Here is a 19,329-nt window from a genome sequence, read left to right on the forward strand (position 1 = left end):
ATTTTACACAGAATAAAATTATAAATAAAGTCAAAAATGTTTTGTGTCTTCTATTGTTCATAAAAAAAAAAAAAAAAAAACTAAAAATCACATATTATTTCTCTCTTGACTCTTCTTAAGTTTTTGTTCACGAAAACCACAAAGAGCAACATACACGCACATAAACTAGAGACGTACGTACATATATAGAAGCACATACTCTCTCTGAACTAGGGTTGCCCTCCATCTCTCTCTCTCTCTCTCTCTCTCTCTCTCTCTCTCTCTCTCAGTTCTGCAAAAAGCGACGAATCACATCAAATGCAATAGTCGAATCACTAGGTACTTTCTATCTTTTACTCTCCACTTTTCTCATATCCCTGCCAAACCCACAATTCATCTGATTGTTCAGCTTTGTGGGTTGTTTGTTTTGACTTCGTTTTGGATAGGATTTACTTGTATTTTCCTCAGTTCTTCGCGTTTGAATCGCTTGGTGATCATTGTGGTTTGTTTATTTGACCGATTGCTGCTTCCTTCTTCGTTTATATGTTAGTTGTTTAATACAATTTAGTCAAATAAAGAGCCTTTCTTTTAAGATTTTTGGAATTTTGAGCAATCAATTCGGAAGAATTTAAGCTAAAAACTAGGTTTTTGTAGTTCTATGAAGTGTTTCTAGAATTGGGTTTGAGGCTGGTTGCTTTATTTTGAAGGTTTTTGTATTGTGTTCAATTCTTTAAGTTGTTTAATGTATTCTTTGAGTTGTTTAATGTATTGCTTTATTCTCATTGCTGTTATCCATGTTAGACTATCCTTCTCAAATGCAATGACTACCGATGTAGAAATGTACCTTGTAATCCTGGTTTGCTAGACCATGTACAAGCACACAAACTTGGATGGTTCGTTTGTGTTCTTATGCATTTTGAGAGTTTGAAGGTATTATTACTACATGGTTATATAAATCTTGGTTTAATTTTGGTTTAAAAGATTATAACATTGATCATGAATATAAGTTTTTTACATGAAAATATATTCCCAAAAACAATTGGGAATTTTTCCAGAAAACAATCTCACCGGTTTAGCTAAGCATGGTAAAGTGAGGGAAAACATTAACTCGTTGATGTAAATAAATTTTCATGGAATATATTTTTCAATATAAAAATTTTACGTTGAAACAAATTGAGTTTAAATGTCAATAATTCTTGTTTCAGGCATGTCTTAGTTGGACCATGTAATTTTGTTTGGCAAAGTTTTTACCTTCTATAATTAGTGCTATATTAGGTGCTTTTTGTTGTCATTATGGAATTTCTTAACTTGCTTTATGTATTAATAGAGCAACATTTGATCTTAAGTACTTGTAACATTGTGCCTAAACAGAGGCTATGTAGAATACAGGTATCTGTGATTTTTTATTTTCATTTTGGTATTGTGTACTTCTCATTTGGATCTGAATGGAGCATGTTTTGATGCTAATAAATTGATCATTTGTAGTAGAAGGCATCAATGGTTGAAATTCATGTATTTATATGTGTATTTATATTGAACTAAATGTAAATACATATTGGAAAAGAAGTGTGCGACTTACCCAAAAAAAAAAGAAGTGTGCTAAAAAATGTTCTAATATCTTTTTTAGAAAGCTCTACTTATAAAGAAATTAGAGGTTTTGGGGTTTTACAATTCTTAAAATTATAAAGTCTAAAGGAGGGAGGCACGTGTCTCTACATGATGAACACATGTTTGTCAGAAGTGTGTATCCATCTAGTTAAAAATAAAATAAAATAACAGGACACATCTGGACATATGTCCAACATAGGTTTAGCACCTTTTTAGATGTTTTTGTGCTTCTTGGGATTAATGGTCCCTATCCAAAAGAAAATACTCTTTATGGTGCAATTGTTACAGTAGAAAAGACACGTAACGTTTAAATTATATGTTCTTTTTATTTTTAAAATGATCATATTGTAAGTTGGCATCCATAGCACTGGTTTGTGTATTTGATGCAAGAGTCAATTTTGGTGGATGAATTTATATGAAATGGTCTGTAATAGACAATGGAGTTATTGGGTTTACATTGGTTGCACAAACATTCCTTTGGATAATTTCAGGATTAATTCACGTAACAACAATTGATGTTCCGATTAAATGGGGAATATGGGTAAGGGGCGATAGTCGGGCCTCACCTAAAAAAAAGTCCAGTGTTTGGTTTTTGCGGTATTAAGGAGGGGAATAAGGGATCGGGGACAGCTGGGCCCCACATTTTTTAGTATGGTGTTTGGTGCATCGGACTATTTCCCTCCGGATAACTTTAATAATGGTATAGGGGATTAAATGGGAAAAAATGATGGATTTTGTAATACCATAGGAAGTGTGTTATTTGGGGATGAGACTTCTTCGGAATATTTCTCTCCTTCATTCGACAGTTAAAAATAATTATGCTTTCTTATTTCATCCTAACCAAACAGGCTACAAGTAATCCTCACTTTCTCTATCCAATCCTTTATTTAATTCCTTTATCTAATGGTGTAACTTATCCTTCATAATTGAATTCATAATCCCATCACATATCTAATCTTTTAGCTCATCCTTTCGCTTGATAATCCTATCGATATTCCCATTCGCATCCAATTCTATAAAAAAAAAAAATCCAACAATCAAACGAGTGATAGATCTTAATTTTATGAGTCAAGTTCAACAAATTATCCTTCAACTATTAACCTTTAGTTTTTTGTGGGAGCTGTTCACTCTTATTATTTATTTGTTTTTTCCCCTCATTCCGGTCCCACTCTAAAATCTTGTCTTCTGTGCACATGTTAGGTTATGTCCATGGATAGATAGGCAGTTGATGCTAATTCACTTTTGGAGGCACTAGCTTCCATAGTGAGCCATGGGAAGTCTTCATAATCAGGGTGTGTCTTATTTAATTATTTATGTGTCCTTTTGCAATAAATGCTGAAGCTACACATGAGAAACTTATCATCTTTTGGCTTTCAAAATATAAGACTGTAGTTTCTTTGAATTTGAGACCATGTCACTAACTTCTTATCTGATCTCCCTTCATAACCTTTGATCAACCCGAGTTTGTCTATGGTTTTCTGCCTTTGAAGTTGAAAGAGGGAGTCTGTACATCTGTATCTATTTAATGTACAAGTGGAAATTGTATAGTTACTATGGAAGTGGAGTTTCATGGTAGTGATTTGGTTTGTCTCCATAAATTGGTTTCCTTGAACAGCATCACAAAATGGGAAGGTGTTGATTGTTGTGTTTGTCTCATGCCTATCATTTTTATTGATCATTTTAATTCCGTTAAAACATTCCCAAAGATAAATAAACTCAATGCATTTTTAGGTTTCTGCCACATTGGTGTCTTGCTTTCCAACCAAACAAAAAAAGAAGGAAAGATGAAAAGTAAAAATCTCCATAAATTGGTTTCCTTGTACACATTATCAAAGTGTGAGTGGGAAGGTGTTGACTTTTGCATTTGTCTCATGCCTTTCAACTTTATTGATCATTTTAATTGCATTAAAACATTCTCAGAAGGTAAATACCCTGAATGCATTTGCTAGTTTTCTGCCACATTGGTCTCTTACTTTCCTACCAAACAAAAAAAGAAGGAAAGTGGAAAAGTAAAAACCTTCTGTGGTATACTCTAGAATATTTATTGATGTCTGAATTTTCGAAAACCAATCTCTTTGTTTGCATATGCTTGCAATGTTCTTGGTACTTTTGAGTTTTATTCTTTCAATGGAGAAGGTAGAGCATTTTTTTTACAGTGGCGTGGAAGAGCAGTAATTATCTTCTGACTTATTCAGCCTGATTTCGTGTAGAAAACAACTACTATGCCCAGTATGGAAACTGAAAATTCAAATGTTTTGCGAGCTGAAGAAATCAAACTTCTTGCTAATGAAGCGTTCAAAGGTAACGATGATTAGGCTTGTCTAGTTTAATTAATTAAGTCACTTAGTATCCTTCAATCAAGCTGTTCTGCCAAAAAATGAGTCAAAGTTGTACCAAGCACTGCAGAGCAATATTCTTGATGCTGCTTTTCACTTCTTCAGCTGTCCTGACCATGTTGATTTTTCCCCTTGCAGCACATAAATATTCTCAAGCTATTGATCTGTATACTCAAGCAATTGAACTACACAGTGAAAATGCAGTGTACTGGGCAAATCGTGCAATTGCTCACACTAGACTTGAGGAGTATGGCAGTGCAATACAGGATGCATCAAGGGCTATTGAAGTTGATCCCAAATATTCGAAGGCATGCTTTGCAATCTAAAGCTTTTGTGGATCTTGTGCTTTTAAAATTCTGAGATCTACTTTTTAATTGTCATTATTAATTACAGGGTTATTATAGGCGAGGTGCAGCACATCTTGCAATGGGCAAGTTCAAAGAAGCCCTAAAGGATTTTCAGCAGGTATTCATTACCAATAAGATCTTTGATTAGGTTAAATTACAGACACCCCCTAGATTCGTTTGAAATCACATTGTCATCCTTATTTTCTGAAATACCACTGACCTCCCCTATCAATAACAGGGTTAACTGAAATAATGAAATTACTGTAATATCCTTTTTTGTTAAAAAAAAAAAACAAAAATCTTCAGTTTTGTTTACTAATTTTTCTTTTTCTTTACCCTCACTCTCTCATATCTTTCAAAGGAATCCAAGGGGTGTCAGTGTAATTTACCCCTTTGATTGTTTTGTGAAAAAATATTTGTTTAATTTATCTTGTACAAACATAGGTCATAGTAATTAAATGCCAAAAAAATTATCTAATTTTTTGGTCTGAATGTGAATTGTACTTGTCACATTTGTCAAAAAGCTCAATTAGTTGAGTCTCTTGTCTGTCTTGCAAGATAATTGTAAATCGTAGCCTCATGGTATTATTTGTAAAACTTGTTTCCAAATGAATCAAACCGCTTGCTTGTGTTGTCAGAATAGAATTTCCACTTATAATGTCTATGTTTAGGAGTATAGTGTCCTTTTATCTTAATATTTTGCCAATATCTGACTATTTTTTGTTCTCATGTTTGGACTTGTCAAAAATGATTTTGCCTTGTACATGATTCTGTGGCAATGTGAAATCATACATCTGAATGGGACCTTAGATAGGACATGTAGATTTTTTGTTCATCTTCTTCACCATCATGAATTATCGAAATTATTAAAACAACTAGGAGTAATAAGTAATAATGCAAGGAATGCAATGTTTGCAGGTGATTGTTGCATCTGATGGGATTACTTTGGACTCAAAATAGGCCGGAAACACTTGGTGTAACGGAAAAAGAAAAGGAAACATTAAATATCTTCTTATTATAGCAAGAGACCTTTTCTATGGTGATTGTGATGTTTTCAAGAATAATTGTCCTTATTCGAAACCCTTAATTCTGTCTGCATGCTGCCACAGTTCATGAAAAACCTTTCATTTAATCCAACCATTAGCCACCCTGCAATTTGAAACTAAAACAAACCTTAGTATCCTCCCTATCTTTTTCTCACTTGTTTTTTCTGCTCTTTGACAAATGGACACTTTATGTATTTGCTGATGTCCATCTTTTGTCTTTTTGGAATAAATATACGCAAGTACTCATAAATTCCTTTTGCAGTGTACTAATGGATATTTCACTCATTAACCTAGGTCAAGAAAATCTGTCCAAATGATCTTGATGCTACTAGGAAATTGAAGGAATGCGAGAAAGCTGTAATGAAGCTCAAATTTGAAGAAGCAATTGCTGTACCTGAGTCTGAAAGGCGTTCAATAGTTGATTCTATTGATTTCCATTCTATAGGTATTAATTGTCTTGTGATTTTTCCTTTACTTTTAAAAAAAAAAAAAAATTAACCCTTGTATTTTGCTTACTTTCTTTGTACATTTTGTGTACAACATGGACATTGAGTTTTTCCTTTTTCCCCCTTCAAAATCAGCAAAGCTAGAACTCCGGTAAACCAGGTAAAACAGATTTGTGTTGTTGGGCTAAACTTGTCATTGGAAAAAGTTTACATAATGTCAAAAAAAGGGAAACACCAATTGGTGTTCTCCCTTTATAGATTAGTATGGATAAACTTTTGTTGCTGATTAAAAAAGCTGCCTGTATTTTAGGAAAAAGGAAAAGGAAAAGGAAAGGAGAATATAAAACGCGATAATATAAGTAGTTACTTCTATTGCCTATAAATTAATTATGTTCCTTTTAACTATAGAGGTGGAGCCACAGTATGATGGTGCAAGAATAGAGGGAGATTTTGTAACTTTAAATTTTGTGAAGAAAATGATGGATGACTTTAGGAATCAGAAGTTTTTACACAAACGGTATGTATAAAATTCAACAGTAATGGTGTTATTGTTCTGATTATTGACTTGTTACTGTTTTGTTGTTTCTCTCTAAATATTTGTGTTCATGTTATAGATATGCCTTCCAGATTGTCTTACAAACAAGAGAAATGCTGTGCGCATTGCCGTCTCTTGTTGATATAAATATTCCCGATGGAAAGCATTTCACTGTTTGTGGTGATGTACATGGTCAGGTAATTATTTTACTCTGAAGTCCTTATTGTGTTAGATCAAGTGCAAAATATAGCTTTTCAATGTAACTTTTGTTAGCTCTTGAGCCATATGATAACTATTTTAGGTCCTCATTTATGGTTTCATTATAATTTTTCTTTGTTGTGGCTGTGTAATATCGGCTTGCCCATTTAGTTTGGGGCGTTGAAGATATGTGCTTATGATAGCAAGTTAAACATGTACATTGACAATCAAAATTGTTTTAGGCGGATGAAACCAAAGGTACATGTCTTTCATGGACATGTGAGGGCAGATTGGCTTGTTGACGCAAAACATGCACCGGGTGGGAAAGTGTGAGTTTTTGGAATTTCATATAGGGCTTACTTGAGTCCTTGGGTAATAAAGTGTTAGGTTGATTCAAGTACTGTTTTGATGTCATTTTAGGTTGACTCTGGTAATGTTTTATATCTTAGTTGTCAAAGGTATAATGGTAATTTCTGGATTCACCGGACATGGGTGGTAGCAGTGGTATATGGTTCTTATTTTAGGTATATTCATGTTATTAGGTCGTTGTATGTGTTTCTAAGTGTGAAATGGTTGAATTCTCAATGATTCTTATTTTGGAAATCTATTTCTCGTAGAAATGGGAAAAGACCAATGAATATTTATTTACTCATTTAACTCAAGAGCGCTGGCCTTCAGGAAATTTTAGATTCTGTCTTAGCCTAGGGTGAAGCATGGGAAATCTACGTAACATTTTCTTTTTTTATTTTCTTCTTCAGTTTTTTATGCATATGTAAACTGCAATAGAGTATTGAAACCTAGCAACACATACCTCAATAATAATGATAAAAGAATATGCAACTTTACTTTTCACAAGTTACTAGTTGCAGCCCCTTGACAACCTTTTTTAATTCTCAAAACATGCCATATTAAGCTTAGTCAACCCAAATGCTTTTCCTGACATTTGCCCTTCAATATAAGATCCCAAAGCCTGTAATTATTTGCTGTCAAGAATTTCAAATACAAATAACCAGTGAAATTCCACCTAATTTAAATTCCCAAAGCCTGCAACCTGCATTCACTCTTTTAAATCCTAATCCGGCCTGCGAGGTAAGTTACTTTAGGAAACAATGTTTATTGTATGATCATTGTTGCTGTTTGAATATTTCAAATGAATATCCATTCTGGTCTCCATCTGCCGTGTGGTTAGGTTGCTGATTCTTGGTCATTTCTTTTGTAATTCTTCTACTATTGTATTTATTTTTTCTCTGATTTGGTTGCAGTATTATGATCTTTTAAACATTTTTGAGCTCAATGGGCTTCCCTCAGAAGACAATCCATACCTGTTTAATGGCGACTTTGTGGATAGGGGATCTTTTTCATTAGAGGTCATACTCACACTGTTTGCATTTAAGTGCATGTCCCCGTCAGGTAAGCCTGCTTATGTTCACGCTGTTTTGATCTTCCCTGCTTTAGTTTTCTTGATGAGTTTTTAACTCCTACGACCAATAATGATGGGTGTTTTATGTGAGAACATGTTGTTCTTTATGTAATTTTGTACTTTTCCTTCTTCTTCGTCTTTTGTGTATTATGTAATTTTAATTGCTGAGCACGATTGGTTGCTTTTCCTTAATAACTGTGTATCAGTCATGGCTTTAACGAGTGTTGTTTTTTGCATTATATGTTGTCATTTGATTGTTTGTTGTGAGACTACTCAAATTTGAGGGAAAATAAAGATTTTATGAATAATATCTGTTTTGCAAGTATTCTGCTTATATGCAATTTGCTATGAATTAAGAATAACTAGCTACGATTGTCAAGAATGTGCTGATTATGTGCACTCCTATGCTGGCAACCTACAATTCAAATTTTGATTGTGCCTTGTGAACTTATTTCTAAAATTTTCAGCTATATATCTCTCCCGAGGAAACCACGAGAGTAAGAGCATGAATAAGATATATGGTTTTGAGGGTGAGGTCAGGTCCAAGTTGAGTGACACATTTGTGGAAGCCTTTGCCGAAGTGTTCTGTTGTTTACCTTTGGCTCACGTAATAAATGAGAAGGTTTTCATAGTTCATGGTGGTCTTTTCAGTGTTGATGGGGTTAAGCTCTCTGATATTAGAGCAATTGATCGGTTTTGTGAGCCGCCAGAGGAAGGTAAGCTTCACATGCTGAACTCATATATAATATATATTTTTTGAAGCTTAAATTGCTCTTGGGATAGAATCCTATATATTCCTGCCATTAATGATTCAACGAGATCTTATTGAATTCATTTTGATATAGTTCTCCTTGCCAAAATATTTGACAGTTCGCTTGAACATGGGCTAGTCAAGCTTGTTTCTGGCCAATCTTGTTCAATAGCCTATTTAATCTTATTTTTGTTGTGTGTAGTAGTTATATGCCTTCTCTATAGATATCATAGCTAGCTACATCTTTTAATACAAACCTAATTAGAAAATGAAAGAAACTTTTTATAGCACTTTGCATAACTGTTTCTACAGATTTTTGAATTCTGTTATCAGAATCTTACGATTCGCGATTCGATTCACGATTCGATTCGTAATTTTTGCAAAATCGATACGAATCTAAGAGTGAATCTATTTTAAAAGTGAATCTCTAGTGAATCGCACGATTTACAATCGATTCACGATTCGATTCACTTTTTACGATTCATGCAATTTTTAAAATTATTGTGTCCGACATATTTTTGACTCTATTTTTCCTCCATATTTTTAATAAAAATGACATAACACAACTTCTAATAGCATTTAATACTAAAATAACCAACATATATACATGATTTGTTGTTGTTTTAGTGATCATGAAGTTTTTAATAAGATCCAATTAGATTTACTCAGACCCAACATATTTTTAACCTTTCTTCTCTTTTTTTTTTCCCTTTAAAAAATCGTAATATATCTTCTAAAGATGTTTAAGATTAAAATTACACTATGAATTATCTATTGCTATTTTATTAAATTAAATATTACATGTATGAGGTCAGTTATACTTTTAAAATATTTTAGGTTTTAAAAAAAAAGATTCTAAATAATTATTTCTTATTATTTGTTCACTGTTACTTAGAAAAGTATGTATACTTATTGTCCAAATATCAATATTATTATTAATTATTGTTACTTTAGAAATTGATAGTTTGTCTATTTGGTTATTATTTTTATTAAGAATGGTTGATAAGAAATATCTTAAAAAAAAAAAAAAAAAAGATAAGATGGTGATCTTCCATAAGAACGTTTGTTAACTTCTTACTTATTAAACTAAGTAATTATCATTCAAAATAACATTTTTATTTATTTAAGTCTAAATATTTTATATTCATAAAATATATTTAACATCTAAATGTGTAAATATATGTTTTTAAATAATTTAGAAGAAGTGACCGAATCTTTACGATTCACGATTCGATTCGATTCGCGATTCGGTACGAGACCATTTCGATTCACGATACGAATCCCGATTTGACAACTATATGGAACTAATTATGTGCGTAGTGCTGTTATCCTTTAGTTAACTGACTCAAAATTTCAGTTTTTAGTGAATGGGGAATCTCAGCTGCTGTTACATTTTGATTATTTTTATATTTTGCTGTCATGCCCCTTCTAATTGACTAATAATGCTAGACTGTGGAAAATATGGGCCTTGTTTGGTTTGACTTTGGGAGACAAGTTTTCAAAAAATATTTTGTGAATGGAGTTAGAAAATTTTGTAGTTTGTTTGGTTTTATATTTCAAAAATAATTTTGGAGTTTGGGAGTTTAGGACGATTTGATATTTTGTTGTAATTGAGTAGATATGTATGTGAAAGAAAAAGTGATTGATTGATGTGTAAGTGAGAAAGTGATTTTGAAAATTTTTTGAGAAAAATTACAAACCAAACAAAATTTCCAAAAATTTTCTCCAAAATCTTTTTCCCAGAGGCAAACCAAACAAGGCCATAGTTTCTAAAATGTAGAATCTGTATAATGATGATTCATTACAGTAACTTGGATTATTGTTTTCTTTTGGTTTAATTCTGAGACGTATGGTTATAAAGTTGTGTAAAATATTTTGTATTTAGGTAGGCTCATGTATTCTTTTTCTTTTTCTTTTTCTTTTTTTTTTTTTTATAATTAGGTTTGATGTGTGAATTGTTGTGGAGTGATCCACAACCTCAGCCTGGAAGAGGTCCTAGCAAGCGGGGTGTAGGTCTTTCTTTTGGTGGAGATGTAACAAAAAGATTTTTGCAGGAAAACAAACTAGGTACTTCTCTGACAGTTATGATGCTTTTCATTTTTCATTTCTTTTGAGTCTGTTTAATTACACATTTAATTCATTTGGCAGATTTAGTTGTGCGGTCTCATGAAGTGAAGGACGAAGGTTATGAGATTGAGCATGATGGTAAACTTATTACTGTGTTTTCTGCTCCAAACTATTGTGATCAGGTAATTTAATCATGGCCTTTTCCTGAACTTGTACATGTTTCTATTCTAGGATATGTTCATATAGAACTTGTGGTGGGTTCCAAATGTTGCTCTAGGTCATATACTTGTCCTCCACAATTTTGTGACAAAACATAAATATTTGCCAAAAATGTGTACTTTTTTTTAAAAGATAAAGGTAAAAAGATATTTGCAAAATTTGAACATACATGGGAGGGAGCTAAAATGGCTTTGTTGTGTACACATGAAATATCAAGTTTATGGCTATTGAAAAATTAAATGACACAGACAAAGAAAGACATCGAGATTGACAATGAGGAGATACTTGGGCAAAAAGATGGTGCATATTATCTGTATATGTATATGGTTGACACAGACATGGGACACAATAATTTTGAAAAAAATTAAGATACAATCATGGCAGGAATATGGCAAAAATATATATTTTTATTTGTTACGTCCATGAATATAAATTTAGGGCACAGAAATATAAGAGATATCAATGTATATAAGGGTGTATTTTTATTTTGAGTTCTGTTTTCCCCTTTTTGGCCTACATATATTTGCTTTGATCCCCAATCAACTTCCTAAAATGATAAAAACAAATCCACAAAGGTGTTCTGAGGTGTGTGTAAACACAGGACACGCATACGTGAAGTGTTTCGCAAAAAATAACAATTAAAAAAATTGACACACAGCGTGTCATTATTCGATACATGTCAAACATGGACACGACAACCATTTTGAAGTGGCTGAGCCTCTAGGTTTGAGGTATTATTATTATTATTTTTTTTTTTGAATATTTTGGAATAGATGATGGCTTTTATCTTCAAAGTGGACCCTTGTTATTTGATAATTATTAGGACATGCTTCTTAGTATTTTTTCATTAAAAACCCGAGATAGCAAAAAGCTTCCACATTGTTCGTTTAATGTTATTTCAAATACTTGTGAGATATATGTTAATATCTCAGAACTTTTTCATGGAGAAAACTCTCTCCACAATCTCGTTTTTGCAGCCTCTGGGTCACATAGCCCTCAAGGCCTTTTTTTTGGCTTTTTGAGATGGGGAGGGCTTGCCTACCTTCATTGTGAGTGTTATGTCACGGGTTTGAAACATGAAAACAAAATCCCCATTCACAGGGGTATGAATGGATAAGGCTGTGTACACCTGGCCTCCCCAAACCCCATAGTGACAAGAGCCTTGTGTATGAGGCTGCCTTTGTTTTCTCCCCCTCTTTGTTGGGACAAGGGAACTGGAGCTGAAGCTGCTTAAATCTTTGGTATCAACTCTGTGTTTTGGGCTCTGGATTGGTTTGACTATTGCTTTGATATAGAGTTGATCATCTGGGAAGATTGGATTTGGTGCAAACTTTACACATTACATTTGCTTTTTATTTTGCATGCTGCAGATGGGTAATAAGGGTGCTTTTATTCGCTTCGAAGCCCCCAACCTGAAGCCAAACATTGTTACATTTTCAGCAGTGGTCAGTAGCTTCTTTGTCCCAAACATGATGTTTTCTTCCCTTATTTATTTATCTTTGGTTTCAATCATATAAATCATGTGCACACCTGTTTCCTATATCAATTTATCTATTGGTCTGATTCTATTCCTTACTCAAATCTTGCGTGGGTGAAATTGCAGCCGCATCCCGATGTCAAGCCAATGGCATATGCCAACAACTTCCTCCGAATGTTCTCTTAATTCAAATACTTAATCAGAGGATTGAACACATGTTCCCATGTACCTTGGTGTTACTGCCCCAGTGCAAAGTTATTCCAGAAGGTTGAGAAGAGGTGGTTCGTTTGACACGTGTGAATTTCCCTGTGAGATTTTTAGACTTTTTTTTCTTTCCTCCTCTCCCCGGCTTTACTACTGCCCGCTTTAAAAGTGAAAATACTAGGGCCCCCAAGTTCATGTTTTTGCTGAGTGAAAAAGAAGCATGAATGGCGGTGCATGTAAAATGTTTGCCTTATTTTTTTGTCTCCTCGTTTGGATTTATTATTTCCTGTTTCTCGGTTTGCTTTTATTAATTTATCTAATCCTCCATCAATGAGCATGCATCATGTGATTTTGCAAACCAGATTTTATTTATCTATTTTCTAGTTGGATTTATCTTCTGGAATCAAGGCATGCTCTGTTAGGAACAAAGGTTTTTGTAGGAAGAAAGGATGGTGTGTTATTTTCTACAAAGCTATTTGGCAAAATACAGAAGTTATTGAAATCGCATGCGTAAGTCATGTTTGCATCTTGACAATGAGAAATCGATTTAGAAGTTTTCAAGGAACCATAACCCAACCTCCAAACAGATTCTATTGTCAAATAAGTGGATGAAATTTTCTGCTCAAACTCCTTCATACATGAGATTCAATTTTCTTTTTCAATCATCTAGGTCAGGGATTCTCATTTGATGTCATTTCTCACTCGAAATGGCTTGTTAAGCTCTATGAAATGCAAATTTGGTGCTCGTTGCTGACAAAGGTATTCACCTTTGGATGAATATGGACAATTATAAATTAAGCAGTTATAAAGCAAGTTATTTGATGACTTATTTCTCTAATCTAAAAGAAAATTTGAGGATCATAAACAAGTCAAAATTTTCAAATAATATTTTTCACTCACTTTTTGGTTCTTTAAATTCTTTTGCCATTAGAAAATAAAGGCATTTACTAAAAAGGCGTACTAATTAGATTTATTTATTTACAGATCTAGATTGATAAATTTATTCATAAAAATAAAAGAAATTGATAAATTTATCAATAAAACTTAATAGATAATAAGTTTCAAAAGTAGAATTAACTTGTAATAAAGTCTTAGAAAATAAGAATAAACTTTTCAAAGCAATGAGGGTGTGAGGGTGTTTGGGTTTTTTTGAGCTAATTTATAATTTCTGGTTTTTAAAAAGTTATTTTGGACTGTTTGGTTAAATTTATTTCAAAAAGTTTTTTATTTTAACAACTTATTTTAAGTCAAAAAAATTGATTCTGAGAAGCTGCTTTTGATTATCACTTTTTGCTGTGGACATGTTAATTTACTGTTATACTCTTAAATTTTTTTGTTTTTAATTTTTTTTTAAAAATAGAAAAAGACTCAAATGGGTTATAGAATATGATTATTATTTTTTATAAGAAATGTAGATAAGTAGTGAATAATAAAAAAATAAAAATTAATTAAAAAAGCTACTTAACAACTTAAATTTATAATCTAACGGTTACACCAAACAGATCAATAACTTCAGATTAAAGTCATAATTTATAATTTATTAAGTTATAATTTATAATCTGTTTTTAATAGGTACACCAAACGGCACCAATGTTGAGTGATTTCCCATATTACCTACAATATTTGGAAGAAGAAATTTATGATCAATTTCAATGTAATATTTGGATGATACCAATTCCCAAAGATGCCATAGCTTCAAATGTTTGACATAAGCCAATCAAATTAATTGGTAGGAAAATTCAAGCTGGTGTTAAAAATTGATAATCAAAAAATAAAAGTATTTGCGTTTGGTAGAGCATTAGAATTATGATTTGATAATAGAGTTGTGTTTTGAGTTTGTAAGTTTTGGAATTATGATTTGAGTGTGAAAAATTTGTTTGGTTATGAGTTTTAAAAATAGTTTGAATTGAGTAATGTGACATATAATATTAAAAAATGAGTGTTTTGAAAAGTAGGTGTGAAATTAATTTTTTAAAGCTGTAACCAAACAACACATTGAAACTAAGGGGTAGAATTAAATTTCAAAAGTTCTACCAGCCTTTATTTTTTTTAATTTATTTAAATTATTTTTACATCATAAATCACAAATAAAAATTATTATCCAATACTTTGACTCAAATTTTAAAATAAAAAATAAAAAATTAATAATGTATACCAAACAACCCATAGATGAGAATTAGGTTAAACCCGGTTCGCTTATAGATGAGAGTCGGCTTAAACCGGTGCGACCCAGAGAACATTGCATTGATGTTCGATTACTCTTGATTGCTCGGAATTCTTCTCAATCCCCAGGTCTCTCTCTCTCTCTCTCTCTCTCTCTCTCTAATCATATATATATATATATATATATATATATATGTATGTATGTATGTATGTATAGGTCGTGTATTTATTTATCGGTAATTCAAATGTTGTGTAAGATAGATTTGTTTTACCGATTTGCCCTAGTTTTTCTATTATATTGGATTTGAGGGATAGTAATTTTAGGTTTTCTAGTTGGACAACATTGAAGGAGAAAGTAGTAGTTGTGGCTTAATGTGTTGATTGTTAAATGTTGAGTTGTTGTGTTTAGGTCATTTTGTGTACTGGGTTTTATGAATTCCAAACATTTTTTTTTTTATTTTTTTTCCCCATTCTGTGGACAATGATTTTTGTTTATGTGGGCTTTAAGAACAAATCTTTTGAACAATTAGATTGAACTCAAGTTTTATATAGAACATTGATAGGTATGCCAAAGGAAAATTTTATATCCACTGTTCCTTTTTATTCCATTTTCCTTAATCATCTTTTTCTGGGGGTGTTTGGTGAGGAAAAAAATAGCCTAGTTTAGGCTAAAATAGTTAATAAGACAAAATATCACATCAAACCCATAATCATTTCACTTTTTCTCTCACAAACATCACATCCAACCACAAAAAAATCCAATCATCTTCCCAAACACAAAAATTTTAGCCTACTAAAATAGCCAAAAACTAAAATAGCCTACTAAAATAGCAACTTCCCAAACGAAGCGTTTGTGAGTTTGGCGGCACAATCCAATCCATGTCTTGAATTGTAATTTGAGACCCCCTTAGTTCAAAATTTGAACTAAGATGACCAAGCATGGATTTGATCATGCGAAACACGGCTTTAGTGTACTCGAGGTTATGATGATATGATTCTGATGTCTTTCTTTTGTTTCTCGTAAAGATATGATTGCGATGGCACTGTTCAATTGCAGTTGATCCATTATCCAACATTGACCTGTAAATTTTTTGTCCATTGAACCCTCCTTAACTTTTTGTTTATGGGCTTCTTTCTAAGATTGATAGACCTCGGCATATTCAATTATTTAGTTATTGAGAATGTATTAAAATTTATGTAGGTTGTAGTTTTTGTTTCCAAATAATTTCATACGTTTCCCAATTCATTTTTTCATTTCCTTCATGTTTCTAAGCTAATCAAAACAACATACTTAAATGAAAATTTGATTCTTGACTGGAAACCGTATTTGTCTTACACTCTATTGCTTGCTTTTAATCTGTTTTGTACATTTTTTTGTCAATAATCTGTCAATTAAATGGATTATTCATCTTGTGTTCTCTATCATTGACAATTCTGGTTCTATTTTCAAGAGACCTTGTACAGATTCCCCTAGTTGATTCCACCTTAACCTGTTTAGATCCATCAGAATCTACACCCCCCTCCCCTTCCTTTTCCGGATCCCTGCCATCTTCATTCTTATTGTAAATTTTTCAGCTTATCGTTTAAACCCCACCTCGTTATTATTCAACGTAAGGTTTAGAACTTTAAACCAAGTATTTGGAAATACCATCTCTGCTGCATCAGTAGTAATTTCATGTTGTTCTCCTTAAAATTTATGTATTCTTTTGTTTATTTCCTTGTGTTTTGGGCAGTTTATTTCAGTTGGAAATGGATATTTATGCAACCAATCCTGGACCAATTGATGAGTCTGTATTGTATGATCAAGATAAACATGTTTCATCTGCAGTTTGGGAGGGGCAGGTGCAGTTTTCTTTTAGACAAGTTCTCTACTGTATTTTTTCATTGAAGTATTTTAACATGATAAATAACTCACAATAGTTTTAAATAATGTATTGACAGGAGCGTGGTGCACTTAGATGTCATGAACACACTTCAAAGCTTGATCAGTGGACACTCACATCAAAACAGGTTGAATTGGTAAAGAAGGCTGGATTTGACTACTTAAGATTGATACCAGCAATTAGTTTAGATAACCCACTCATATCTGCATTGGTTGAGAGGTGGAGGAGGGAAACTAATACTTTCCATTTCACTGTTGGGGAAATGACAATAACTCTTGAAGATGTTGCATACTTGCTTGGACTAACGATTGATGGTGAACCTGTTATAGGTGTAACATATACCACCTGTGACGCAATCTGTGTGAAGTATTTAGGGAAAGCACCGGACACTAGGCACACAAGTGGGGGGATGGTGAAGCTTAGTTGGTTGAAAGAGACCTTCTCTCAGTGTCCTGAGGATGCACCAACTGAAAATATTGAGCGCCATACACGTGCATATCTTCTTTACCTCGTTGGTAGCACAATATTTTCTACTACCACGGGTAACAAAGTCCCTGTCATGTACCTCCCGTTGTTTGAGAATTTCGACCAAGCTGGGAAGTATGCCTGGGGTGCAGCTACATTGTCATTCTTGTACAGAGCTCTTGGCAATGCTTCCCTTAGATCTCAGAGCACCATTAGTGGCTGTTTAACAATGCTACAGGTTTTTGAAAACTTCCTTTTCTTCTTCCTTCTGGAAAACTTGTTAGTCAAATGCTAGCTATGATTGTTATTGGTTATTTCTATTTTGTAGTGTTGGAGTTACTGTCACCTGAATGTTGGTCGACCAAAGTTTAATCATGACCCAATCCATGATCAATTTCCATTTGTACTTAGATGGAAAGGAAAACAGAGTGGTCCAACAACAAACCGTGATGTAGCCTTTTATCGTAAAGCATTGGATGCCTTAAAGCCATCTGATGTAAGCTTTCTGTGCAGTTAAATTACATGCACTTTCTCAACATTGATAGTAGCATTAATATTGTGTTAATGTACAGGTTGAGTGGTGTCCTTACACAAATATTAATCGTAATCTTATACCTGAAGAAATCAAACACAATCTAATTCTTGGAAGGTCAAAGACAATGTTGATTTGTTATGACAAAGCAGAGAGACACCTCCCTGATCGTTGCCTCAGACAATGTGGCATGCAACAACCAATCCCAGAAAATGTGCCACAGTGGGAGAGGAAGAGCCGTGGGGTCGATGGGGGGGTGGATTTGGCAGGAAAGATGGAATCAGAGCTTAATGAATGGTCAGATCGTCGTCTTCATATTGTGGAGGGTGATGAAGATGTTGGGGGTGATGAAGATGTGGATGACAGTGACTACATGCAGTGGTACTTGAGAATTACAAGGAAGTGGGTGGGAAGGCCATTACCTATCTCATCTGAGTTTCAGAGAATGGTAAATCTTTGCTTTAATGTGTACTATCCATTACAAAATATTTTTCACTGTTGATTACCTTTTCTTATAGTATTTTATTTTAATTTTTGCTACACATTACTGATTACTTCATTGACAGAATGCTGCGTTGAGGGACATTGCACATTTAGCAGATACACTTTCTACACACGGGATGGATGAGCAGCAGATATACTCTGTTACAAGAATCAGGGATATTGTGCATGAATGTTTGAGGGACGAGATTGAAAATTCAATAGTAGTGGCAGCCAACCCACAAAATGAACTTGGAAAAAGAGTAAGGGGAAAAGAGAGGGTAAGAAGGAAGTGTACGGAGAAGCGTAAGCAGAGGGATGATTCAGAGGAATGTGTTGTCGCATCTGTTGAACTCATTGCTATCGGGGTTGATAACTCGAGGCTATGTCATGTAGATTGCGAGTTTGATCATTCCCAGATATATCGTCCTTTTAGCATTATTGATGACTCTCAGTTTCGCCATACAGGTGATGAAGTTGATCACAACCAACTTTCCCACACAGCGAGGGGGTGTGAGGTTGTTCCACAGTCATTTGTTGAAACTGGCATGGATAGTCAGTAGAATGATTGTAGTTTCTAGTTTAGATTATGAAGACAACCGCTAGATTTTGTAGAGTTTTTTCTTTCAGGTTTATTGCAAGAGGTGTGTGCTTATATGATGTGTGTAGTCAAATTATTGATCTTGCTTCTTCTTGTTGTCTTATTTGCATTGCTTTAACTTAATATAAATTTTCTGTTGTCATGAATACAGGTTGTTGAAGATTAACGTCGTCAATGCTTGTGAAATGTGGCTGAGATTTGCAGGAGTGGCTAGAGAACCAAAGCTCTTCCACTGTGACCTTGATTGTAATTTATCTGCCAACTGACATTGAGCAAGTCGGGTTAGCTATTGTCCTTGCATATTTGATGTTGTATTGCTAGTTTTTCTTCATATAGAGACGACTTTATATAATGGGAACATTTTAAAAATCTGGATATGTATTCTGCATTATTAAATCATTCTGTAAAGTTATTTAAAGAATTTTTGTGGATGCTATGCTCTTCAACAACTCAGCTTCTCAAGCATTATTGACGTTAAAGCATTTTCTGAAGATTCTGATTGCATAGACCTTGTAGACTTATAGTATTGATTGCTGGATTTCTTGAGCATTTGAAGTAGATGTGACATCCCC

The 19,329-nt window shown here is 33.4% G+C and overlaps 2 protein-coding genes across 8 annotated transcripts; both read left to right on the forward strand.

Moving 5' to 3' along the window:
- Positions 1–119: 119 nt before the first annotated feature.
- On the forward strand, positions 120–12,995 carry LOC114309579 (serine/threonine-protein phosphatase 5). 6 transcript variants are annotated; one of them, XM_082881729.1, is made up of 14 exons: positions 130–318; positions 2,788–2,879; positions 3,783–3,888; positions 4,062–4,231; positions 4,317–4,388; positions 5,611–5,761; positions 6,171–6,279; positions 6,377–6,494; positions 7,758–7,905; positions 8,383–8,631; positions 10,608–10,733; positions 10,815–10,915; positions 12,323–12,397; positions 12,556–12,995. In XM_082881729.1, the coding sequence occupies exons 3-14, from the start codon at positions 3,810–3,812 to the stop codon at positions 12,613–12,615; spliced, it is 1,458 nt and encodes a 485-aa protein (XP_082737855.1). In that variant the 5' UTR covers positions 130–318; positions 2,788–2,879; positions 3,783–3,809; the 3' UTR covers positions 12,616–12,995. The 6 variants fall into 6 exon arrangements, with proteins under 6 accessions (XP_028111150.1, XP_028111152.1, XP_082737855.1 ...); XM_082881728.1 differs by having other exon boundaries at positions 3,798–3,888; XM_082881727.1 differs by lacking the exon at positions 2,788–2,879 and adding an exon at positions 781–909 and having other exon boundaries at positions 171–318; positions 3,798–3,888.
- Positions 12,996–14,254: 1,259 nt separating this feature from the next.
- LOC114309585 (protein MAIN-LIKE 2) lies at positions 14,255–19,249 on the forward strand. Of its 2 annotated transcripts, none has more exons than XM_082881731.1 (7): positions 14,255–16,406; positions 16,530–16,638; positions 16,738–17,382; positions 17,473–17,640; positions 17,717–18,124; positions 18,243–18,800; positions 18,909–19,249. In XM_082881731.1, exons 2-6 carry the CDS (start codon positions 16,546–16,548, stop codon positions 18,717–18,719), a joined length of 1,791 nt encoding a protein of 596 aa, XP_082737857.1. In that variant the 5' UTR covers positions 14,255–16,406; positions 16,530–16,545; the 3' UTR covers positions 18,720–18,800; positions 18,909–19,249. The 2 variants fall into 2 exon arrangements, with proteins under 2 accessions (XP_082737857.1, XP_028111160.2); XM_028255359.2 differs by having other exon boundaries at positions 14,792–14,925.
- The last annotated feature ends 80 nt before the right edge of the window (positions 19,250–19,329 follow it).

This window comes from Camellia sinensis, chromosome 7 (assembly GCF_055761805.1).
Source record: "Camellia sinensis isolate YWXY chromosome 7, ASM5576180v1, whole genome shotgun sequence".
NCBI classification, from domain to species: Eukaryota; Viridiplantae; Streptophyta; class Magnoliopsida; order Ericales; family Theaceae; genus Camellia; species Camellia sinensis.